The 26872-nt window shown below is 47.6% G+C and overlaps 1 protein-coding gene across 4 annotated transcripts in view; it reads right to left on the bottom strand.

Annotated features, from left to right (window-relative positions):
* LOC138249824 (disks large homolog 2) overlaps positions 1–26872 on the bottom strand; it is a 3298389-nt gene that overhangs the window by 39889 nt on the left and 3231628 nt on the right. For all 4 annotated transcript variants that reach the window (XM_069203950.1, XM_069203947.1, XM_069203948.1 and 1 more), the window contains 2 exons: positions 26090–26199; positions 117–208 (listed from right to left, as the gene is read on the bottom strand). In XM_069203950.1, coding sequence (XP_069060051.1) covers positions 117–208; positions 26090–26199 — 202 coding nt within the window. The remainder of the gene's footprint in view (positions 1–116; positions 209–26089; positions 26200–26872) is intronic.

Here is a 26872-nt window from a genome sequence, read left to right on the forward strand (position 1 = left end):
AAGGTCAATTGATGCGGCACCAGTGATGCTACTCTATGTTATGGTGAATATACTTTTTTTGTACTTCTGTTTGGATTACTGGAATTACATACATGTTTTCAATGGACACAGATTACCTGTAAAGAACTCTCCAAACTCTTGTTCTAATTTGATTGCTCGATCAAACGTTTTCTTGGCTTGTTCCTCTGTCAGGCGTTTACTCATTTCCCTATAAAAATATGGAGTTGGCATTAGCATAGCACAAAGTGTTTCATATACCAATATTTTCACCAAAGAAATAATGCAATGTGATTTTATCGGAGTGGTGTGCATCTTCATAGTGATGGTACTGCCTGGAATAACAATGTGTATTTTGTATGTATTACCATTTTTCTTGAAACTTTTTTAACCTGCAAAACATGTTTCAAAGTGCAAAAAGTGCTGCACAGTGACAATGAAATACAAACATAAAGGACCTAATTACAACTTCAGTGGACGGAAAAGCCCGTCCGACAAAGTTGCGACTGGGAGGTTGACACCAATTTGGCTGCCTCCCCGCCAGGGCCATTACGAGTTTCCCGCTAGGTCAGCGGGGCCCAGTGGGAAACGGCCTACGGCATTTAGAACTGAGAGCAGAAGATGTGGAAAACAGGTCCAGGTGCAATAACCTCCTGATAATAGGACTGCCCCAATGAGTAGAGGGGAGAAATATGGTAGATTACCTCGAAAGATGGCTCCTTGAAGAAATGGCAGGAGAAGGCCTATTGTAGTTCTTCGCACTTGAAAGAGCACATAGGGTCTCATTGCACCCTCCTCCACTGCCCCCCCCCACCTGAGACCGGTCATAGCATGACTTTTGAACTACAGGGACAGAGACTACATTCTGGAGCAAGTGCGGTAAAAGGAGACTGCAGGGTGGAAAATAGTTTGGTTCCAATATTCTCCTCGCAAGAAGTGCAAAAAGTGCAAAAGTCTACCTTCAGAGAAGCCAAGGCAAAACTGATACAAATGGGGATCCCAAATGGCATGATGTTCCCAGCTCACCTCAGAGTGTTGACGTCAGAGGGAACCCAATTTTTCCACACACCAGAGGCAATGTAGCAATGGATTGATACCAGTCCCCCGGGGAACACAGGTTTGCAGCTTCTCACACACGTTGGAGGATGCCATGCCGGTGGTGATGCCTAGGATGCCAGACAGCGTTTTCTGACCCCCAGCCTCTGGATGGGGACCCTTTTTGTTCTCAGAGTCTCAACACTAGTTTGACTTCAAAGTCACCTTAGTTCCTTGCAGGGGCCCAACGCAATGACTGTAAGATATGGGCCCGTAGGGGACAGCAACGGGTAAAATGGGTGGGAGACCCGGTGGGGTCGTGGTACGAATATCTGCATACTTGAACAGAGGGCCCTTCACTGCTTTAGAGAGGCTAGTTGATAAATTGCTGTTTGGATGAGGGGTTTCAGATACTCCTTGTCCCGGGTAAGGGGAGTTGGGTAGTTTCTATTGGAATTGTTTGTATTTGGAGAACCTGAGTCATACCCTGCTGGGATGCCGTACTTAAAAATTATGGGGTTTGCTGGCTGTGTGAGGGAGGCTGGCGGTGGGGGTGAAAGAATAGGGGGGGTTAGAAGCACATGCAGAGGGAATATTGGTACACTTGAAACTAATAAGATTATAACATGGAACATTGGGGAAGGCACATGATGGCCAAATGATACAAGGTGTTTTCTTATTTACGAAGGAGGGGAGTACATATAGTGATGCCTCAGGAAACCTATCTAACGATGGCAGAGGGGAGGGCACGGCAGAGACAGTGAAGAAGACAGGTGTATTTCACAACCTACACAGCTTATGCCAGAGGAACACAAATTTGGATAAGGGCGGGTGCTTCCTTACAGCACATTGAAAGTTTTATTGACCAATAAGGGAGATATGTTGCGGTGAGGGGAAGGTTAGAGGGCCAAGACTTGTTGTTAATAAATGTGTATGCACCTAACACAGAGCAAGGGGCTTTCTTTGAAAGGCTCACAGAGCGATTGGCCCCAGAGGTCAAGCAGTCAATAGTGACTTTAAGTGCGTGGGAAACCACACATTGACCGTTCCCACCCTCCGCTGCATGACTCCCCAATAACTAGGGTAGCTTGGCAATTTGAAATCTGGCAGGCGCAGTGGGGGTTGATTGATGCCTGGCATCAGAGGTACCCAAATGGCCGTGATTATTCGTATTTCTCTCCTCTGCTTGACCTACATGTACGTCTCAACACCTTTTTCTGCACCCCAGATATGATTGCCCAGGTGCATGAGGTGGAATATTTAGCCCGCACCATTTCAGACCATAGTCCTGTACTATTACACATGAAATGGGGCTGCATTAACACCTGAATCCACACATGTAAACTGAAACCCGAATAGCTAGACTACCAAGCAGCAGTGAGGCAACATTTAGACGACTATTTTTCTGAAAACACTGACACAACTAGCAACACGTTCATAGAATGGGACACCTTCAAGGTTGTAATGAATCAAATCAAAATCAAATCATTAGCATTTGTAAAGCGCGCTACTCACCCGTGCGGGTCTCAAGGCGCTAGGGGGGAAAGGGGGGGTTATCGCTGCTCGAACAGCCAAGTCTTTAGGAGTCTCCGGAAAGCGGAGTGGTCCTGGGTGGTCCTGAGGCTGGTGGGGAGGGAGTTCCAGGTCTTGGCCGCCAGGAAGGAGAAAGATCTCCCACCCGCCGTGGAGCGGCGGGTGCGAGGGACGGCAGCAAGTGCGAGGCCAGCGGAGCGGAGGGGGCGGGTGGGGACGTAGAAGCTGAGGCGTCTGTTGAGGTATTCCGGTCCCTTGTTGTGGAGGGCTTTGTGTGCGTGGGTGAGAAGACGGAAGGTGATCCTTTTGCTGACTGGGAGCCAATGCAGGTGTCTCAGGTGTGCGGAGATGTGGCTGTTGCGGGGTACGCCGAGGATGAGGCGGGCCGAGGCGTTTTGGATGCGTTGCAGGCGGTTTTGGAGTTTGGCGGTGGTCCCGGCGTAGAGGGTGTTGCCGTAGTCCAGGCGACTCGTGACAAGGGCGTGGGTCACGGTTTTTCTGGTGTCGGCGGGGATCCAGCGGAAGATCTTGCGGAGCATGCGGAGAGTGAGGAAGCAGGCGGAGGACACGGCGTTGACTTGCTTGGTCATGGTGAGAAGAGGGTCCAAGATGAAGCCGAGGTTGCGGGCGTGGTCTGCGGGGGTCGGTGCGGTGCCGAGGGCCGTGGGCCACCAGGAGTCGTCCCAGGCGGACGGGGTGTTGCCGAGGATGAGGACTTCCGTTTTTTCAGAGTTCAGCTTTAGGCGGCTGAGCCTCATCCAATCTGCGACGTCCTTCATACCCTCTTGTAGGTTGGTCTTGGCGCTGGCGGGGTCCTTGGTGAGGGAGAGTACAAGTTGGGTGTCGTCGGCGTAGGAGGTGATGATGATGTCGTGCTTGCGTACGATGTCGGCGAGGGGGCTCATGTAGACATTGAAGAGTGTCGGGCTGAGCGATGAGCCTTGAGGTACGCCGCAGATGATCTTGGTGGGTTCTGAGCGAAACGGAGGGAGGTAAACTCTTTGGGAGCGGTTAGCGAGGAAGGAGGCGATCCAGTCCAGGGCCTGGCCTTGGATCCCGGTGGAGCGTAGGCGGGTGATTAGGGTGCGGTGACAGACGGTGTCAAAGGCAGCCGAGAGGTCGAGGAGAATGAGGGCGACTGTTTCACCGTTGTCCATCAGGGTTCTGATGTCGTCTGTGACTGAGATGAGGGCGGTTTCCGTGCTGTGGTTGGTTCGGAATCCGGTTTGTGAAGGGTCGAGCAGGTTGTTGTCTTCCAGGAAGGTGGTCAGCTGTTTGTTGACGGTCTTTTCTATTACCTTGGCTGGGAAAGGTAGAAGAGAGATGGGGCGGAAGTTTTTCAGGTCGCTTGGGTCAGCCGTAGGTTTCTTTAGTAGGGCGTTGACTTCAGCGTGCTTCCAGCATTCGGGGAAGGTAGCAGAAGAAAAAGAAGAGTTGATGACGGTCTGGAGGTGCGGGGCGATGATGTCGTCGGCTTTGTTAAAGATGAAGTGCGGGCAGGGGTCCGAAGGGGCGCCGGAGTGGATAGAGTTCATGATGGATTTGGTTTCTTCCGTGTTGATGTGGGTCCAGTTGTTGAGGGTGATGTCCGGGGAAGCGGGTTCAGTGGTGTATGGTTGGGTCTGGTGTCCGAAGCTGTCGTGGAGGTCGCTGATCTTGCGATGGAAGAAAGTGGCGAGGGATTCGCACAAATCCTGTGAGGGCGTGACGGCGTTGTCGCTGGCGCTGGGGTTGGAGAACTCTTTGACGATGCTGAAGAGTTCTCTGCTGTTGTGGCTGTTTTTGTCTAGTCTGTCGGTGAAAAAGTTCCTTTTGGCAGTGCGGATCAGGTGGTGGTGTTCGCGTGTAGCGTTCTTGAGGGCGGTCATGTTGTCAGCGGTGTGGTCCTTGCGCCAGGCCTTCTCAAGGGCACGACAAGTTTTCTTTGATTCTTTGAGGGTGTCAGAGAACCAGAGAGGTTTTTTGGTGTTGGTCTGTCGATGCGTGCGTTTGAGGGGAGCAAGGTTGTCAGCGCAGTTGGAGATCCAGTTTGTGAGGTTGAGAGCTGCGTCGTTGGGGTCGGTGGTGAGGGTGGGTTGGTTGGCGGCGAGAGCGGAGAAGAGTTGCTCTTCAGGGATCTTGTTCCACTGTCGACGAGGGATGGGTTGAGTGCGGAGGTGGGAGGTCTCGCGTCGGAATGTGAAGTGGACGCAGCTGTGGTCGGTCCAGTGCAGGGCAGAGGTGTGGCTGAAGAAGACGTGTTTGCTGGCGGAGAAGATAGGGTCGAGCGTGTGTCCGGCGATGTGGGTGGCGGTGTTCACCAGTTGTTTGAGGCCGAGGTTGGCGAGGTTGTCGAGCAGGGTGGTGGTGTTGGGGTCGTTGTTTTGTTCCAGATGGAAGTTGAGGTCGCCTAGGAGGATGTAGTCCGGTGAGGCGAGGGCGTGCGGGGAGATGAAGTCGGCGATGGCGTCGCTGAAAGAGGCGCGAGGTCCGGGAGGACGGTAGACGAGGGATCCTCTGAGGGTGGTCCTTGGGTCGGTGCGAATCTGAAAATGCAGGTGTTCAGCGGCGAGGGGGGGGTCTTCGGTGGAGGTGGTGACGCTGATGGAGTCTTTGAAGATGATGGCGACACCTCCTCCTACTTGGTTGGTGCGGTCTTTTCTGGAGATCTTGTAGCCTTCGGGGATGGCGGTAGCGATGTCTGGAGCAGAGGAGGCGTTCATCCATGTCTCCGTGATGAAGGCGACGTCCGGGGCTGTGGAGTCCAGGAGGTCCCAAAGTTCAACGGCGTGCTTGTGGACGGAACGAGCGTTGACCAGGATGCACTTGAGGTGGTTGATGGCGCGTGGGCTTGTGGTCGTGGTAGTTGCGTGGTGGAAGATGCGTTTGCAGGAGTTGCAGGCGAAGGGTCCATGGGTGCGTTTGGGGTGAGCTAGGAAGCAGGTTTTGGAGCGCCCTGGGTTGAGGGCGTGGAGGGTGGTGGGGTCGTAGCGGATCAGCGGGGCTTGGGGGAGCTGGGGACCAGGGGTCGTGGCGCTGGGCGCGGGCCAGGCGCGGACGGGCGCCATAAGAGGTAGGAGGGGGGGGGGAGGGGTCAGCTGGGGGCGAATGGGAGCTGGGGGGCGGGGGCGTGCAGGAGGTCGCGGCGGGAAAGCGCGAGGGAGGGGGGGGGACAGGTAGAGTGAGAGGAGCTGGGGGAGGGGGTTTAGGGTGGAGGAGGGTGAGTGTTAGGAGGTTTGGAGATTAGGGAGAGAGATAGGAGTAGGGTTGTGAAGATAGGGGAGGGGGGGTTGTAGAGGTGGGTGAGGGAGAGAGGTAGAGTGAGAGGATAGGGAGATAGGTAGTAGAGGGGGTGGCGGGAGGGGGGAGAGATAGAGAAATAGATAGAGAAAATAGATAGAGAAGTCGATAGATAGGGAAATAGATAGATAGACAGATAGGTAGGTAGGAGGAGGTGGAGAGTGGGGGAGTTAGATAGTGAGATAGGGAGCTAGAGAGATAGGAAGATAGGAGGAGTGAGGGAGGTAGATAGCGAACGGGTTAGCTAGGGGTGAGAGAGGGGGAGGCGAGTGAGGGAGGGGGATGAGGAAGGAGCAGGAGGGCAGGCTCGGGGGAAGAAGACGGAGGAGGTAGAAGAGCCGAAGACAGGAGAACAGAAGACAGGAGAACAGAAGACAGAAGAACAGAAGACAGAAGAACAGAAGACAGAAGAACAGAAGACAGAAGAACAGAAGACAGAAGAGCAGAAGAACAGAGAAGAACACAGAAGAACACAGAAGAACAGAGAAGAACACAGAAGAACACAGAAGAACACAGAAGAACACAGAAGAACCGAGAAGAAGAACACAGAAGCACAGAGAAGAACAGAGAAGAAGAACACAGAAGACCGGAAGAACACAGAAGAACAGAAGGGAAGAACAGAAGAACAGAAGGGAAGAACAGAAGAACACAGAAGAAGATTGCAGAGGGGGAGCGAGGAGGAAGAGACAGAGAGGAGGAAAAGAAGCAGGAGCAGAAGAGAAGGTGAGTGGCGCGGGGCAGGGCGAGGGGCTGGGAGGAGGGGGGTACTTACAGTTAGGTGGGTCTCAGGAACACAGGAACTCGGGAACTTGGAGGAGCTGCAGCGGCAGGGGGAGCGACCTACCCTTGGGTCAAGGGTCGCTACCACTGTCGCGCAGCGGCCGCCATAAGAGGTAGGAGGGGGGGGGGAGGGGTCAGCTGGGGGCGAATGGGAGCTGGGGGACGGGGGCGTGCAGGAGGTCGCGGCGGGAAAGCGCGAGGGAGGGGGGGGGACAGGTAGAGTGAGAGGAGCTGGGGGAGGGGGTTTAGGGTGGAGGAGGGTGAGTGTTAGGAGGTTTGGAGATTAGGGAGAGAGATAGGAGTAGGGTTGTGAAGATAGGGGAGGGGGGGTTGTAGAGGTGGGTGAGGGAGAGAGGTAGAGTGAGAGGATAGGGAGATAGGTAGTAGAGGGGGTGGCGGGAGGGGGGGAGAGATAGAGAAATAGATAGAGAAAATAGATAGAGAAGTCGATAGATAGGGAAATAGATAGATAGACAGATAGGTAGGTAGGAGGAGGTGGAGAGTGGGGGAGTTAGATAGTGAGATAGGGAGCTAGAGAGATAGGAAGATAGGAGGAGTGAGGGAGGTAGATAGCGAACGGGTTAGCTAGGGGTGAGAGAGGGGGAGGCGAGTGAGGGAGGGGGATGAGGAAGGAGCAGGAGGGCAGGCTCGGGGGAAGAAGACGGAGGAGGTAGAAGAGCCGAAGACAGGAGAACAGAAGACAGGAGAACAGAAGACAGAAGAACAGAAGACAGAAGAACAGAAGACCGGAAGAACAGAAGACAGAAGCACAGAAGATCGGAAGAGCAGAAGAACAGAGAAGAACAGAGAAGAACAGAGAAGAACAGAGAAGAACACAGAAGAACACAGAAGAACACAGAAGAACAGAGAAGAACAGAGAAGAACAGAGAAGAACACAGAAGAACACAGAAGAACACAGAAGAACCGAGAAGAAGAACACAGAAGCACAGAGAAGAACAGAGAAGAAGAACACAGAAGACCGGAAGAACACAGAAGAACAGAAGGGAAGAACAGAAGAACAGAAGGGAAGAACAGAAGAACACAGAAGAAGATTGCAGAGGGGGAGCGAGGAGGAAGAGACAGAGAGGAGGAAAAGAAGCAGGAGCAGAAGAGAAGGTGAGTGGCGCGGGGCAGGGCGAGGGGCTGGGAGGAGGGGGGTACTTACAGTTAGGTGGGTCTCAGGAACACAGGAACTCGGGAACTTGGAGGAGCTGCAGCGGCAGGGGGAGCGACCTACCCTTGGGTCAAGAGGGAAAGATGCATAGCAGAGTCAGCTGGAGTGCAGCAAACGTTGCTGAAAGAAACTCTAGAGGTGGAAGATAAACTGCGGGAAGAAGAGAAAAATTGCCCGGGCTGACCAGATCTTCAGCAAAACAGTTAGAATTGAAAGAGACGGTAGTGTGTCATGTAGAAATGCTCCGCAGCTTTGATTCCAGACATATATGTCTTGCGCCCATGCTGAAAGGGATAAAAAAGGGACATTTCTGGCATGGCTAGCGTCACCAACTCCGAAGGGACTCAACTACAATGGAGATGCAGACAACGGATGGGACTAGCATATACAGGCAGGCAGAAATTAACACCCATTTTAGGCAGTATTATGAATGATTATATACAAGTAACACCCCCTATGATGCAGCAGCCACCCAGGCATTCCTGGATCCCTTGCAGCTTTCAGAACTCACACAGGAGGAAGCAGTGACACTAGGAGGTGATATCACAATTCAAGAAATTTGAGGGGCCATCAAAGACCTTGCCAGGGAAAAGACACTGGGCACAGAAGGGTTCCCAGTAGAGTTCTATGCCACGCACACTGATCTCATAGGTCTGAACCAAGTTGCCCTGTACCAAGCCGCAAAGAAGGAAGGATCACTCCCAACTACGACCCAGGAAGCACTAATTGTCACATTATTAAAACCTGGTAAACCACCAACTGACTGTGGAGCATATGGACCCCATCCATTCTGAATCACATAATCCTTAATCAAATATTATCAACGAGGCTCCTCCCTTGCATGATGAAGTTGGTTCACCCTGACCAGACAGGGTTCATCCCAGGCCGTAAAATGTCTACAAATGTCCGCCAGTTACTGGCAGTTATGAATGACCTCTCATATGATAAACATACAGCAGGGGTACTGGCGGTGGACATTGAGAAGGCTTTCGATAGCGTGCAATGAAGCTTCCTCTATAAAGTTTTGCGCAGGATCGGACTCTGGTCAGATTATATAGCATGGGTTCAGTTGCTTTATGCTACGTCGATAGCCAGAGTTTGAATGGGCCGTATGACCTCTGCGAGTTATGCAGTGGAGAGGGGCACAAGACAGGCTTGTCCCCTACCCCCGCTATTGCCCGCTCTGGCCATGGAACCATTAGTGACCATGGCACAAGTGGGTCAGGAATATGAGGGAATACAAGTAGGGGGGTTGCACTATTACATAGTCCTATGTGCAAATGATCTCATTATATTCGTGGGTAACATGCAGAACGACCTGTATACAATTAAAAAAAGATTAAATAAACTTACCTGAAAGCTTTGTTGTGCCCCCTTCCTCTGCTGGCTGCAGGCAGGCACAGGCTCCCAGCCTGCCCTGCGGCCCATCCTGACGCTGCTCAAAGCAGCGTCAGTATTGGCTAGGAGCGCCCAGCCAGGTCGCTTCCAGGAAGACTGGGAGCCTGTGCAGGCTCTCTCCAGCCCAGCAATGAGAGAGCCCTGTGTGCATGTGTGTTTGGCCAGCCTGAGATGTCCGGCCAAACACACGCGCTCTGAGGGGGAGTGCTCACCCTTGTCACTCTCTTTACAAGGAAACGATTATAAACACTGTTTATTATTGTTTCCCTGTAAAGGTTTGTAGCTGCCGCTGCTGGTGGGGGAGGCGACGCTCCTCTGCACTCATGGAGGAGCCGTCCCTGTATCTGGGTATCAAAATATACCATGATAGGCTAGATGCACTAGACAGGAATGTGGGACATGCAATTCGCCCCACTCGCACAGCAATGGCGTTCAGCAGACACTGCCTTTGTCCTTAGCCGGTAGGGTGTCTCTCCTCGACATGATAGTCCTACTATGGTTGCTGTATTATTTTACAGTCCTTGCAGTGTGGATACCCAGATCCATCTTCAGAGAATTAGATACACTAATAATTACTTTCCTCTGGGGAACAGGTAGGAGAAGGGTGGCCCTGGCTAAGTGGTTTAAAGATGGCGGACTGGCAGTCCCAGACTTTGAAACTTATTATCTTTTAGCCCAACTCCAGTGGTTCACCCAATGGCAGGGGAGTAGACAAACCCTGTTGGGGTCAGTTAGGCCCTTCACCCCGTCCTTAGCCAGACTGACAAAAATCTTGCTGAGAGTGAAAAGGCAGCACGGCGAGGACTCGGCAAAATTAAAAGTGCTGGACAGGATACCTAGGTAAAACCAAAACGATAACTCCATACTACCTGGACTTCCCCATATCTATTCTGTGAGTGTTGCCACATAGGGGTAACGGGGAGAGATTAGACATCTGGACTGAAGCAGGGGCGGTGACGATCGACAGTCTATTTCAGGAGGGAATGCTGCTCTTATTCGCGGACTTCAGACTCGAATTTGAATTGCAGAGGGGGCATTTTCTGCTGTATGGGGCAGTCACGGCAGCCATTGGACAACATTGGGGAGCTAGCCTGGATGAACCTCAATCACAGACTACTAGCCAATACCTACCAAGCTTGTTGGGAACCTTTAAGGCAGTTACACTCCTCTATAGCACAACATGCGCAGACATGCCCCTCTCATTGGATTCCTTAAAACTTAAATGGTAGGAGGACCTGGGCACTCTGATACCACCAAGAGCTTGGGAGTCTATATTAGACAGGAACCCAAAAGTCTCAAGAAATGCCAGATTTAAATTAATAAACTTTTTTATACTTCATAGGACATACCTGACCCCAGGGAAGATTAACTGGCATTTCCATGTAGCAGAGGCAGCTTGCCCGTGACGTAGAGTAGTGGGGGCGGAACTCAAACATATATTATGGGACTGCCCTTCCTTGGGAACATATTGAGAGGAAGTAACACACTTTTATCTCTGGTGCAACATAACCTTCCTTTCCCACAAGATGCAGGCTGACTTGATTTGAGATCTAAGGGCACATTTACTAAACCTTTATGTAATGCAGGACAGTAAGAAAAGTTGCTACACTGTATTTCAATAAAGGGACAGACCAGAAATGTTCCATATATGTACAAGAATCTGAATCATTTCTGCTCTCTCCTTGCTCTGGTGCACTGTGTGCAGCATATCGCAAATGTAGGAATCCGTGCACCATAGTAACAGAGGGCCTGTGTTACAGGCAGAATTGTTTTTGTGCAGGAAGGGGCACTTTCCTCCACAAACACAATCCTTAGAGGCATTTCCTTCTTTCTATCTGTGCTGCAGCACATATCGAAAGAGGAAATAATGAGAAGAAATAAAGATATTTCTCCTTATTGCGCCTCACTTGGGAAGGCAAGGCATTTTGACACATTCACTGATTTACAAGTCTTTGTAAAACTGCGAATGCCCCAAAATCCATGGGTGGATGCATGGGATACCCATACTTCACCCATGGAAGGCCACCAAAGTTTAAATATAATATAACGCAGTGCAAGCAGCTGCCTTGCCTTGTGTTTCTTTACAAAGCCACACAAGGCCATGCAAATTAGATCTTGTGTGACTTTGTAAATATTACTGAAGCCTTTGTGTTGCCCTTGCATCACAATGTGTGACGCAAGGGCAACACAAAGATTTTATAAATATGGACTCTTATATCTGGTTGAATGGTGTCGACTTCAGTGAGCTGCGGGAAAATGTCTACACTTTGTTAATGGAAAACCTTGAGGTAGTACAGAAGCCCTGTGTCACAATTTCATGTGTGGTATATCTCTTAATTGCTCAGTGTACTACTGAAATCAAAATAGGTTTGCACCTTTTATCACACAATTCCATAAGTTGAAAAGTGATGGTCAACCACATTAAGAATGGTATGAGACAGATAATTTACCCTAACAAGTTCTGCTGGATAACTGAGGATGAGAATGAGATGTGTGGGTTAGAAGGGCTAGGCAGTCATGATCAGCCCACCTTATGAAAAATTATCTGATTACATTTTTGATCAATTGCTATATGAGGTTTTCCAGGACTAGGGGGACAAAGACTATATCTGTCACTTAGTAAATGTTTTTTTCATGACAATCTACAAATATTGAACTACATGATCTAATAACTTTTAAAGCCATCAGTAAATTAGGTTAATTTGGGGCAATGAGGGACTCTGACACTCAGACGATGAGTCTGGAAGATGTTGCTATCTTGATGAGAGTTGTAATTGACCTTCAAAATTGCCCAAACAGAAATACCAACAAAGGTAAATCTAGTTTTTCATACGGGTGTCCTCGGCTCATATTTGTTTGCTGGTCTAAGGGCCTGATTTAGAGTTTAGCGGACAGGTTACTCCGAAACAAACATGACGAATATCCCGTCTGCTATATTGCAATCTCCATAGGTTAAAATAGGATCGTAATACGGCAGAGGATATATCCGTCATGTTTGTGATCGAGTAACCCCATCCACCAAACTCTAAATCAGGCCCTAAGTAATTCAGCAAATGTTTCTGGAAAGCTGCCTGAGATGATTGTGTGTGCTACAATCCACAGCTTAAGAACTCAAAGGTCTAAACAGTTTTGAGTAAAACAATACAGTAAAGTACCACAACCATGGAGAAAATCAGACAAGGGGTTTCTATATGAACTTCCACAAAAATATGGAAACAGGCACAGGAGCAGTTTAGATTAGGAAAAATGACACCACACCCCACCAGGAAGTCCAGGAGCTGCGGACCAAACTAAGAAGATCCATGAATGCATGTAGTTGGAGAGACTGTAGTTCGTAAGTCTGTGGACTCCACCTAGCAGCTCAAGCCAAAGGCTGTTTCAGGGAAGACAAGCTAAAGGTAAAATGCCCACAATTTGACAACTCGAACACTCTTTGTAGGGATTGGAGCAGAGTAATTCTGGCTGCATCACAAAAATAACTTAACAATGTAATCAACATCATATATACTGTGTGCCTTAACCTTATTAATGTAAAGCGAAGCATCAAACTAAGGGCCTGATTTAGGTCTTGTCAGAGGCAATACTCTGTCACAAACGTGACGGATATCCCATCCACCTTGTTTCGATCTCCACAGGATATCATGGGATCATAATAAGGCAGATGGAACATCTGTCACGTTTGTGACAAAGTATTCCCTTCCGCCAAGACTTAATCACATCCTAGATTATTAAAGGTACATTCACTGTAAAATTTAGAGGTTTCATTTACACGTGTGAGTTCTTATGTTTAGCTTTAATATGAAATTTGTATTTTCCATTCATACTTACGTTTACATAATGACAAGTTGCATTTCTTAAAAAGCATGTTGTGTATGTAATCAGGTATTGATTGCTTGTGTTTCACATTTATCCTGACATTGGCCCTCATTTTAACATTGGTGGCAAATGCCGCCTACCGCCGCGGCGATGGCCGTCAAAAGACCGTCGCCACGGCTAACATCTGTCTGCCCGATTATGACCACAGACGGATTTCTGCCACAAGAAGGGCGGAAATCCGGCTGTGGCCATACTGGCGGATGATGTTAAGGTGGCGCTGCTACCACCAGCAGCGCCACACCAGTAGACCGCCGGCAGCCGTATTATGACGAATAATACAGCCTGGCAGTGTTCTGCTGGCTTATTAATGGTGTTTTGCTAAGTTGGCTTGAGTAGACCTTCATTTTAATGTGTGAAATGTGTTTTCTGTGCTTCACTTATTTTTTCTTTGCAGGTGCACATTCTTGGTTGCTTAGCTAGTGAAAGGAGTATTGTGTATTAGAGCTAGAAAGGCTGAGCAAGAAGACCTTGGCATGGACTGGATGATTTGGTGTGCATTCCATTTATTCACTATCTTGGAAGTAGAAACTCAAGGCTGACCTGTTCATTAGTATTTTGTGGGATTGGAGAATCTCTTCATGTTGCAGACCTATAGACCCCTTGTACTAACAGTGCCTAGTTTCATGCTAACACTGGATTCTTTACTTTTTGAAGACTTCAACTGGAGTCTTCGCAATGCTGACATCTACCTTGAATCGTCCCCAAACCCTTGAATTTTGCTCTATTAAGACACAAACTAACCAGATGTCCTTATTTCAATTCTTGCTGCATACAAGGAACTTGAATTCTTTCATAGTATGTAAGTTCTTATCTCTTAGTTTTTGCATTTCTGTGACTGTAATCTTTATATGCCTTACACTGAAAAGACTGAGGGCCACATTACGACTTCGGCCGCTGCAGCCAACAGACTGTCAGTGCCGGCGGTTTGCTGACCACCATATTAGGAGTTGTGTTTGGACTTCCGACCATTTATGGGCGGAAGACCGACTCCATCGGCCTGGCCGACGGAGTTGAAGAGGCGGTTGCATCACCAGCATCTCCACGCCAGCAAGACTCTGCCCGCCGTATTATGAGCTGTGATACGGCTTGGCAGAGTCTTGCTGGTGTAGTGGTGCTGGCGGTGCAAAATCGCCAGGATCCATCTCCTCCCGGACGACCAGCTCACCGGAAAAGGTGAGTTGATCATTCGAAAGAGGGGGTAGGGAGTGTTGGATGCATGTGTGTGGTGTGTGTATCTATGTGTGCAAAGGGGGGTGTCTGAGTGCGTGTATGTGTGCAAATGGAGGTGTCTGAGTGTGTGTTTGTGAGAGAGCCAGTGGGGGTGTCTGGATGTGCGTGTGGAGGGGAAGGGTGTGTGTCGGGGTGCTAGTAAGTAGGTGTGTGTATTGGAATTAATGCGAGTTGGGTTGCATGTTTGCAAGTCTGCGAGTGAGTGGGGGTGCATGTGTGCAAGTCTGCAAGTGAGTGAGCGTGCATGTGTGCAAGTCTGCGAGTGAGTGGGGGTGTGTGTGAATGTATGCGTATGCAGAGGGGTGTGTATGTGTATGTATGCGTTCGTGAAGGGGTGGGGGTGTTTGTAAGTGTGTGGACAGGTGTCTGCATATGTGTGGATGTGTGGGGGTGCATGTGCCGGCGACAGGAATAAGGATTCCTGTCGCCGGGTGCATTACCGCTAGGGTTTTTGTGACGAGGTGACTGCCACATTAAGCCTGGTGGTCTGCAGCATTGTAATCAGGCCGGCAGGCAGAGGCCTGCTGCTGGGTTGGAGGAGCTCACCGCCCGCCACATCGGTGTGACTGCACCGGCGGGCCAGGCGGCATTGTGGCGGTTTGGCTTTTGCCAAACCCCACAAATTGTAATGTGGCAGTCTTTACGGCAGGTCCGCGGTGGTAAGACCGCTACAGCGAGGCTGCCATTCTGATGACCGCCAGCTTCTTAATGAGGGCCTGAATCTGTTTCGATGTTTCAATTTATAGATTTTGGTTTTGTGTCTCTATAATCTGATCTTGATATGATCATATATTGGAATTTTTACTAATTTGTAATAAATCTACTAAACTTTAATACTGATTACTGGTCCTGTTTGTGTAGCCAAATGGGCTTCAAAGAATTGTACAATTGAAATTAATTTTTAATTCCTTGTCCCCCAACACTCTGAAAAGAACCAGAAGAGAACTGGCTATCTCTTCCATGCGCGTTCCAACAAAATGAAAATGCTCCAAAAGGTACAATGCTTATCTTGAATCTGGCATGATTGCTCCTTTTTAGCAGAATGCTCCTGTATCTCCTTGCACCACTGAAAAAAGGTTATTTTCTGAAAACAAATTGAGGTTCCCACAAAATGTTAAAAAGGAACCCCTTTGGTGTGCAGGAAAATGCTCAGGAGGCAAACCTATGCAACCCTGGAGCTTGTCCTCAGAAACAGAAATTCATTCAGAATATAAAGCTAATTATAATCGGCAGCAGAATGTCACTGATCCTGGCCCTTCAACCAGAATCTCCGTGTACTTCTATCTACTGCTCACCAGTATGATCCCACATCAGCTCTGTATACTTTTCAGGGTATTTCTGAAAAATCCAAGATGACAAAGTACTTCTTGGAGTAAAGGAGCTGTGAGGAACACTAACCAATCCAACAAAGACATTCTTCATCCTTCTGTTGAATAACAGGCAAAAACCTCTAATGGCATTGGATACAGGTACCTCGGGAAGCAGGCAGGTTGAATAGGACTTGACGTGCTATTCATGCCTCATTTCCATTTGTCCTGAAGCTTAGGCCATCACCTGTCTCGGTTATCCAGAATACCTAGAGACTTACTTAGGTCCGACACACATGACCTGGGGTATTTATTTGCCTAAATTAATTTGTTTTGCACCCATAGCCAAGAGATTTTTTTTGACAATATTTAATATGACCAGATAAAGTACAAAATATTGCATACCTAATAAACTTTTAGATAAGTATACGAATTTATAAAAGCTGATAAAAGATCTAAATTATTAACTTAGGGCAAATATTGATTTTTCTGGGAAGTACAGGTAGACGTAGCCATTCAGTTGCTGTTTATGGCACTCACATAAAATCAGACATGCCTAGTGTAGGTAAATACCACTTTTGGCATGGTTACCCCCCATGTTTTGCCTGATAATGATGCTGACTTGACTGAGAATGTGGTGGCAGCCTGCTAACCAGGCCCCAGCACCAGTGTTCTTTCCCTAAACTGCACCATTGTTCCAACAATAGGCACACCCCTGGCACACAGCTAAGTCCCTTGTCAAAGGTACCAGTGGAACCAAGGGTCCTGTGACGAGGGAGGGTCCCGAAGGGCGGCAGCATGTATTGTGCCACCCTAAGGGACCGCTCACCAAGCACACGCACACTGCAATGTGTGTGCTGGTGGGGAGAAAAAGGTAAAGTCAACATGTCATCCCTCTCAGGGTGCCATGTCCATCAACCAATGCCTGTGGCATCGGTAAGTCACCCCTCTAGCATGCCTTACAGCCCTAAGGCAGGGTGCACCATTTATCATTGTAAGTGCAGTATGGCCATATTAAGTACATGGGCTGGGAGTTTGTCATTACGAACTCCACAGCTCCATGATGGCATCACTGAAGGCTGGGACGCTTGGTATCAAACATCTCAGCACAATAAACCCACACTGATAGCAGTGTTGGATTTATTGTACAATACACACAGAGGGCATCTTAGAGATGCCCCTTGTATTTTAACCAACCCTTTAGTGTAAGACTCACCAGTCTGTGCCAGCCTGCCACTAAAAGACAAATTTCTGACCCCATGGGGTGAAAGCTTTTGTGCTCTATGGAGTCAGAAACAAAGCCTGCTCTGGGTGGAGGTGCTTCACACCTCCCCCCCCCGCAGGGACTGCAACACTTGGTGGTGTGCCTCAAAGGGTCAGGCCTCCTCTTACAGTACCCCAGGGCACTCCAGCTAGTGGAGATGCCCACCCCCTGGAAGAAGCCCCACTTTTGGCGGCAAGTCTGACTGGAAAATTAGGTAAAACAGGGAGGAGTGACCACTCCAGCTAGGACCACCCCTAAGGTGTCCAGAGCTGAAGTGACCCCCTCCCTACAGAATCCTCCAACTTTATTTGGAGGACAGGGACCAACAGGGTTAGGAATGTGCCCCCTCTCCAAAGGGAGTGGGCACAGGAAGGGTGTAGCCACCCTCAGCGACAGCAGCCATTGGTTACTGCCCTCTTACCCCTGAAATGCCTCCAGATCAAGGATTTAAGGGCACCCCTGAACCTACCTCACCAGATTCCTGGTGACCTCAAGAAAAAAAAAAGAAAGAAGCAAGAAGAAGGACTGCTAAGCCGACCCCAGCAGAGAAGACTCCAGACACCAACAGACTTGGGCCCAGCCCTACCGGGCTGTCTGCAGCTTCAGAAGCCCTGCTACGAAGAGCGACACATCCTGCAGGACCAGCAACCTCTACAAACCTCCAGAGGAGAGCCTGTCCAATAGAGGGCCAAGAACTACTGAGGACAGCGGTCCTGTCCACAAGAAACTCCAAAAAAGACTCCATAATGTCCCCGGTTCCGCGAGTTATGCCCACTCTGCACCCGATGCCCCGTGGCCAGACGGCCCAATGGTCCAGACCAGGTCCCCAGACAATTCCGAGCATGTGTCCACCCTGGGTTGACCGCTTATGGCCAACATGACAACGCCTGCAGCCTGAAACCAAAGGACCCCTCTGACCACAACCGAATCCAATGAAGCTACCTGACGCCTAAAGGTACCTCTGCATCCGCAGCCCCCAGGCCCTGGGGAATCCGACCAAAGGTCCAGTGACGTTCTGCAGGCGGCCCTCCTCCTTGTCCAGCCTCTGGTTTTCCAAAACCGACCCTCTGGTTCCCCCAATTGAAAAGCATTGGGCACCCAGCCTTGAGGCCACTGGCTCAAACTAAGCATTGCTGTGCACGTAAAGAGAGTTACCTTGGACCCAGCCAATGTCTGTGGCAAAATGACTTTAGACATTTTTCACAGCTAGGAATTGTAAAACCTAAGGTCACAGATCCTACATTGAAATATAATGCACACCTGTCCTATGAGCCTTTAGGGCCTACCTTAGGGGTGACTTATAAATATTCAAAAGAAAGGTTTAGGCCTGGCAAAAGGTTTTTTGCCAGGTCTAAACAGAAGTTTAAAACTCCATGCACTGACTGCAGTGGCAGGCTTAAGACATGTTTTATTGTGCTTCTTTAGTAGGTGGCTCAATTAGTGCTCAAACCACAACAGCCTGGCCTTGGCCATCATCGTTGGTTTAGGATAGACTGCTCATATCCCATGTTCAGAGGCATCTGTCTGCACAATGAACTGCTTAGAGTAGTCTGGAGCTTTGAGAAGTGGTGCTGAACATATTGCCTCCTTCAGGTTGTCAAAGGCCTTTTAACAGTCAAAAGTCCAGGTTACCTTTTTGGGCATCTTTTTAGAGATCAGTTTTGTGAGGGGGGTCACAATTGACCCATACCCCTTCACAAACCTCCTGTAATAACCAGTCAAGCCAAGGAATGCCCTGACTTGAGTCTGGGTTTTTGGAGCTTCCCAGTCCAGAATTGTCTGGATCTTGGGCTGTAAAGGTTGCACTTGCCCCAAGTATACAACTGTGCTGTGCCCTATCTGGCATTTTGATGCCTTGATAGTGAGGCCTGCTGATTGCTGGGCTTGCATTCCTTCACCAGGTGGATAAGGTGATCCTACCAGGAGCAGCTAAACACAGCAATATCATCTAGATATGCTGCACCGAAGGACTCCAAGCCAGCAAGGACTTGATTCACCAACCTTTGAAAGGTTGCAGGGGCATTCTTTAAACCAAAAGGCATAACCGTGAATTGATAATGCCCAACAGGAGTAGAAAATGCAGTCTTCTCCTTTGCTCCTGGTGCCATTAAATTTTGCCATTACCCTGCAGTTAAGTCAAAGGTACTGCGTAACCTTGCTGCACCTAATTTGTCTTTCAGCTCATCAGCTATTGGAATAGGTGACAGAGTTGAGACCTCTGTAGTACACACAAAACCTAATTTCTTTCTTTCAACCATGGGGATGAGGTTTGGGAACTAAGACCACTGGGCTAGCCCAGGAACTGTCAGAGGGTTCAATAGCACCTAAATCCAGCAACTGGTTGACTTAAACTTTGATGCTCTCCTTGACTTGGTCAGACTGCCGATAGATCCTGGATTTGACAGGCAGTCTGTCTCCTATGTCCACATCATGGGCACACAGGTGTGTCTGTCCAGGGGTCAAGGAGAAGAGCTCAGCATACTGCTGCAAGACTTTCCTGCAGTCAGCTTGCCGTTGGGTAGAGAGGGTATCTGAGTAGACAACTCCATCAGCTGACCCATCTTTAAGGTTGTGTGAGAGGAGGTCAAGGAGAGGTTCACTCTCTGCTTCCTGATCATCATCAGTAACCATCAACATGGCTACATCAGCCCTGTCACAGAACAGCCTGAGGCAGTTCGCATGGATCACCCTTTTGGGTGTCCTGCTAGTGACCAGGTCTACAAAGTAGGTTTACCTCACTCTTCTTTATTAGGATTGTAACGCTGCGTCTCTTTTTCCTTCTGCGGTCGGAACACGCTGCCGATTCTCGGAGCGCCGTTCCCCGCGTTTTCTTGCCATTTTGACAACGCGTACCGGGAAGCGTGTTTTGCGCTCCCGGTCGCGTTGCCCTTACCAACTGTAGGGCATTGTTGTCTCCCCTGTCGGTGGTGGTCTTCTTTCGGGTCTTTTTCTTTTCTTTTTCATTTCTTTTTCATGCCTCTGTATTCTGCCTTTCTTCGTGTTCATGTTGGTGTCCATATTGTCTTCTTCCTGTTTGCATTTCCCAGCATGCTCTTTTTCTTATATACTACCTCTTTGTTCCTATTCTTTTCTATGGGCCTTTTCCCAATTCGAGATGGTGTTCTTTTTATTTCCTGTGATGCCACTTCCCCTTTTTCAGTATATAAGCCACTCAGTCTTGCTCTACCTTGCGTTGCAAACACTTCCTTTTGGTAGTGCTCTTCGCTCCTGTTCGTCGTTCCTGTTTTCGCCTTGGAGTATTTTTGCCTTGTTTTTTCCTGTTTTCAAGTCCTGTTTTTTCTTCTTTTTTAGGAGTTCCTGTTTGAGGTTTTTCCCCAGTTCTTGGGGTTTTTTCCTCTGGGACTCCTTCTGGAGGGTTCAGTCTGCTTTGGTGTTTCCTGTCAAGCGGCACTGTGGCTACTAGAAAGGGTCGCCCCTATCTGGGATTATCCAGAACCTGCAGAAGACCAGGTGTGTTCCCCAATCCTGCATCCAGAGGTGAGAAGTTGAGTGCAGTTTGTGACAAGGATAGGGTAATGACCACTCCATTTGTCCCGGGGTGCCCTGGGAGCCGCAGGCTCCAGAACCCATACCTTCTGCCCTGTTTGGAACTCCAACTAGTGCAGCTGTTTGGTCATACCACTGCTTCTGGAGCTGTTGGGTGGCCTCAAGGTTTTGAATGCCTTTTCCATGTACTCAGCCTTCCTAGAGTGGAGGCCAAGCACATAGTCTACCACATCTTGCTTAGGCTCAAAGAGAGGGCTCTCCCAACCTTCTTGTACAAGTGCAAGTGGTCCCCTATCAGGGTGGCCAAACAGATGTTCACAGGGGGAAAATCCTACTCCCTTCTGAGGCAACTCTCTGTAGGCAAAAAGCAAATATGGCAGGAGATCCCATCTCCTTTTGAGTTTTTCAGGGAGCCCCCATGATCATGCCCTTCAATCTCTAGTTGAACCTTTCAACAAGTCCATTGGCTTGTGAATGGTATGATATGGTAAGCTTGTAAATCACCCTACACTCATTCAAAATGTGTTATAGGTAAGCTGACTTGAAGTTGGCATCTCTGTCAGAAGCCACCTCCTTAGGAAACGCTATCCTGGAATTGCTGCAGGATACCTGGTAGCATGATCCACTACTACCAATATATATTGGTTTCATGAGGCTGTGGGTGGTTCAAGTGGACCCGCTATGTCCACACCAACCCTTTCAAAGGGAACCTTAACCACTGGTAGTGGAATTAGGGGGGCCTTTGGATGGCCATCTGCCTTACTACTGGCTTGACAGGTGACACAGGAGCTGAAAACCTCCTTCACCTTTTGAGACATGTGGGGCCACTAGAAATGTCTGACAAGCCTATTCCATGTTTCGGTTTGACCCAGATGCCCTGCTAAGGGGATGTCATAGGCTAGAGTGAGGAAGAACTCCCTGAACTGTTGAGGCACTACCACTCTTCTGGTTGCACAAGGTTTGGGGTCTCTGGCCTCATTTAAAGGAGTCCTTCCTCTGAATAGACCATGTGGGACCCACTGACATCTCCCTTCTCCTGTGCAGCTGTTTACTGCCTCGGGCCTTCAAGAGTGGGGCAGGTTCTCTGTCTCTGGCACAGCTGACCCCTAGAGGGACCCCTGGGCCCAAGAGCTCTACTTGATAGGTCAAGCTCCATGGACTCAGTTCCCTCAGAGGATGTTATGACTTCATCCTGAGAAGAGGAGTCTTGTGCTTGTTGCTGTACAGAAGCTGGTCCCCCCGTCTTCTTGCCCTTTCTCTTGGAAGGTTGGGCCATTATTCCAGGCTCCAACACTTCTTTTTTCACCTATGTGGCTCTGTGCTCTAGCCTTCACACACACCATCTCAGGGATTCCAAGCATGGCTGCATGAGTTTTTGAGGTCTACCTCAGCCCAAGCTGAGGACTCCCAGTCATTTCCTAGCAGACATTCTATGAGGATTGCAGAAGAGACCTCTACCTGTTTCACGCCAGTAACCCTGCCCCATTCTATTGTCACTATAGCCAAGCCTCAGCTTTGCCGACCGCCAGACCTGTGGTGAGGAGACGGACATCCAGGTAGTGGTCTCCCCATCAGCCCTATTATGACTTTCCCACTGGGCTGACAGGTGGGGACCGAGGCTCCTGTCCATCAGCCCAGTGGGAAAGGTGTGGCAGCATTGCCGCCGGCTCATAAGCGAGCCCACAGCAATGCTGCCGCACGCAGGGGTACCAGCATCCCCAAAATGCACACTGTCTGCACAGTAGACAGTGCGCATTTCGAGGTTGCTGGGTTGCTGGGGAGAGGGCCACTGCACTGCCCATTCCATGGGCATGGGAAGTGCAGGGGCCCCCTGCACTTGTTCTCCACCAGCCTTTTCATGGTGATGGAGGCCCCATGAAAAGGCTGGTGAAGAACAAGGTGGTAATCAGCAGGGCGGCACTGACTTCAGCACTGCCCTGGCTGATTACAACCCACACCGCTGTTATTCCGTCGGGATTGGAGAGCCTGGCAGGAACGGTGGTAGGTTGGTGGGTCTGCCCGCCAACCTCGTAATGTGGGCAGCGCTGACTTCAGCAGTGCCCTGGCTGATTACAACCTACACTGCTGTCATCCCATCGGGATAGGAGAGCCTGGCGGGAACAGTGGTAGGTTGGTGGGTCTGCCCGCCAACCTTGTAATGTGGTGGTTGGATTACCACAACCGATGCGGTCTAACCGCCACAGCGAGTCTGGCAGTCTGTTGACCGTCAGACTCGTAATAAGGCCCTTAGTTTTGAAACCGAAGTTGTATCTTATGAGTAACTGTACTACATTTGCCTGTTCACCATATACAAGTGTAAAGCTACTCAAAAGTGTAGATTTACATGTCTCCACCCTTTAAAGAGTAGATGGAGCCAGGTATACAAGCGTAAGTTATTAAAGCCAGATACGAGCAGTAGTAAATCCAGCATCACACATGGCTAACCTCTCAACTTGCAACACCAACCCATTGATAATGATGAAGGTAGGGCTTACAAAAGAACCCTGTAGGAAATAATGTTAAATCAAAATAATTTTATTACATTGAAGTGAATGCTAAAATTATATTTTATATATAAATATTATTCAATGATAAAACATTTTGATTACCAGTTTTTAATCTTAAAATAAATGTAGTTTCATTTTTGAACGGAAATTAATGTAAATTAATTCTGCACATAACGTTTTGTAATTTTTAATATAAAATGAGCAATGAGCAAATACAAACACTTTTTGTTATGTGAGATATATTTACATTAATTAAATATTTAATTCATAATAGGTTCATAGTGCTGTTGCATTTTCTATAATATTCTACAGTTAAAATAAATATATAGAATTAATTTACTTTAATATTTAACATAGAAATAAGTTTATCAATTTCTTTTAACTTTGATAATCGTTTGAAATGTTTTCCTGTAGTTTACCAAAGGGAGAGCTTCACACCGCTGTAAAAAAAAGTTTTTTGTTAAATATTAATGTACATGAATTATATATATATTTATTTTAAATGTAGGACAAAGTATAAAAAAATGCAGAAGCACCATTATCTTAATTCTGAATAAAGTATATTCATTAATTTGGATATATTTACCTAAATAAAAATATTTTTCCTAAGCTCAAATTTTAAAAGACCCCACCTTAAGAAACAAAATCATATATTTTAATTATGTATCAATCAATAATAAAAGGGAAGTATGTAAGTAATTACAAGTAATTTAAATATAGTTTAAGAAACTATTAAGGTTAAATTAATTTGTAAATTACAAACATGGTATTAAAATGTTTTGAAATAGTGCATAGGTTTTGTGTTTAGATCATGTTTATCATTAAATTTCATTTATTTTTACTTTCAAATATCTTTATTATAATTTACTTTAATTTAACCTTATTTCATGTGGGATTTCATTTTAAACCTTTACCTCTGTTATTTTCTTTGGGAGGATGTTGCTTTTCTAATGTTTGGCCATGGGTGGCACTGAACTCACTCGAGCTCTGAGTTGAAGTACATTTTCTACTGTTTTGATTGGTTTTGGTTGCAGTAACTTTAGAAATGAAGTTTGTGAATCACAATGGGCTTACTCTTTTTTGGGTGGGTGAATGTCCCTCCTTAAAATGCTCCCTTTCTTTCCCTTACGCTCCTCTTAATCCTCCCGAAACCCCACCTATTTTTAGTAAGTATGCCCCTTTTTCCAACCACTTTCTCTAGAACCTTCCACATTTACTACTAAGGAGTAAACGTACATCTGTGAGCATCTCCCTATAAAAAAGATAGAAGAGGTGGAGATTTAGACTTATATGTGTGTGAAGCGTATTTAAAGTACTTTAATAGTACTATTGAAGTGCTACTAAATATACCAAAAAATACAGTTTTTGAAAAGGGCTTTAGTGTGGATCAGTTATGTAGCCTCAAGCAGAGGTTAGGTATATGGAGTCCCAGGAAGCAGACCATGAAAGAAAAGCCCTGGATTTTGGGAAGAAACCACTGACTATGCTCCAGTAAATGGAATAGCAAATGAACAAAGGGCAGAGTGCACAGAAATATACAGGTACTTGGTAGATAAAGAGCACACTACTTAGTAATGGCTAAAAAAAAAAAAAAATCATAAAATACATGGCGAAAGACAGTAAAATGAGGCACAACTGGAAAGATAAAATAAATATAGGTAGAGTGAATAAGGTCATCAGTATAACTGATTGTCCCAAATCACCCATTGTTAGAAGTACGAAAGTCTATTTTGGTCAGTTTATTGTAGTTTGTTCTTTTGATGTTTACTCAAAAAGATACTGGGAATTTACTATAAAAACCAACCCTTTGTTCAGGCTTACATTCTATAGCACTATGGCCCTCATTACAATCCTGGCAGTCGGTGGAATAGTGGAGGTATTACCGCCAACAAGATGGCGGTACCTACCTCCACTATTATGACATTGGCGGTTTGGCCAAACTCAAACAGCCAATGTACCACACCGACTGCCACATCGGTAACGACTGCTGGGCTGGAGGCCGGGCCCGGCGGCTGCCACTGGGCCACCCATGGCAATATGACCCCGCCCACCGCCATGGTTTCAGTGGTTTCGGTACCGCCACTGAAACCATGGCGGTAGGCACTATCAGTGCCAGGGAATTCCTTCCCTGGCACTTGTAGTGGTCTCCCCTGCCCCCCTCGCCAGAATCCTCACCCACCCTCCCCCTCCCTCTCCTGACCCCCCTCACATTTACACACACATATACGCACATACATACACACCCATACACACACACATACACACATTCACCCACGCATTCAAACATTCATACACACTCACAGCAACACTCACGAACACTCATCCAGGCACACATGCAATCTCACGCATGCAGGCATTCACACACAGTCACACACACCCCCACCCACGCACACAACATCCCCCACCTCCCTCTCCTGTCGGGGAATCCGACTTACCTGCTTGCAGGGGGACCTCCGGGAGGAGACGGGATGCGGCCAACAAAACACCGCCAGGGCGTATCATGGAACATGATACGGTAGGCCGTGTTTTGCTGGCGTAGTGCTGCTGCTGGCAGCAGCGCCACCTTACCGCCGTCCGCCGCCATGACTATTGACGGAATTCCACCAGACTCCTGGCGGTATTCTGTCTACGGTCATAATGCCATGGACGGTCGGTAGCCATGGTGAGGGTATGATGGCGGCCGTCGCCGTGGCGGTAGGCGGCATTTGCCACCAATCTCATAATGAGGGCCTATATGTTTGCACTTGATTGGAGTTTTCAGATGAAAGCTATATCAGCTGTTCATTGTAAATATATTAGCATAACTTGGTACCAAGCACAAGCCAGATCGACATTAGACCTTTAATACATTGCCTTCAACTATTCAAAGCACAATGCCTGTAAATATACACCAACAACAAATGCATTTCTGAATTCAAAGAACTGATTTACGAACATACCGAGGTTTATTTAACATTTCAATCATGATGACAAAACCATTTTCGTTTTAAAATTCAGTGAACACCATTCTAGAACTTTCAGTAGAATTTTTTTGCTACATATCACATATTCCCTCAAAAGATACACAGCTTAGTATCACTGTTTACTAAGAACGCTATTTGTTAAATGAGCTCGTTTTCAAAGAGGTTTTTAAAAACAACTGTTAAAATGTTAGCAAACATAGATAAATATGCTTAACGCACTTATTCAAGGCTATACTCACGTCAGTGATTCCACAGACTTAGGCTTAATGAAGATAGCAATGGGATGAAGTTGTGCTACTTGTAGTCGCTTGATAGCATTTCCAGAAACGTCAAGTATACAGTGCTTGCCCTGTTGAAACATTCAGTGATATGATTAGCTGATCGGTGTTTTGGAGATTTTTACCTTAATACATTATTCATATTACTAAAACATATGGGATAAATGACCCTCTGTCATACAGTGTAAGGATACTGAAAGTCACTGAGTCCCTTAGAAGATCAAGTAACTTTATAAGGTCATGGAACTCTGAAGTGACTTGCAATATGCTTTTAACATACTCCAGAGAGGATTTTATTTCTTATAATACATTGTCACACAATCACTCTTTCCTAGAAAACAAGTGATTGGGTTATTGGCACAAAGATACTGTAATTCCCTTCCCCTCCGAGTTTACTTAATAGAAACTAAGAACAAGGTATTCAGTGCCAACAATTCATACAAAGAGCAATATGTAAGTTATTATTTCACTGAGACAAAGGGCTTTTAGGGAATTTTGTTTAGGAGATCTTTCAATAACTGTCACAACAAACTGCTGGAATAAAGAACCTTCCACTGAAACCTTGTGAGGGTTCAAAGTAGCCACTAGATAGCATTCAGTCACTACAATATTTAAACTCTCTATGAAATAAAATAAAAGGAAAAAATTATAAAGTGCACTCATACTTAAAGGTGTCTTGGTGGTGATACACCACAAGTTTGACACAACGGAGCACCTTGGATTAAAGGCTGGAAAACAAAGTTA

The sequence above is a fragment of the Pleurodeles waltl genome, chromosome 8, assembly GCF_031143425.1.
Source record: "Pleurodeles waltl isolate 20211129_DDA chromosome 8, aPleWal1.hap1.20221129, whole genome shotgun sequence".
Lineage (NCBI taxonomy): Eukaryota > Metazoa > Chordata > Amphibia > Caudata > Salamandridae > Pleurodeles > Pleurodeles waltl.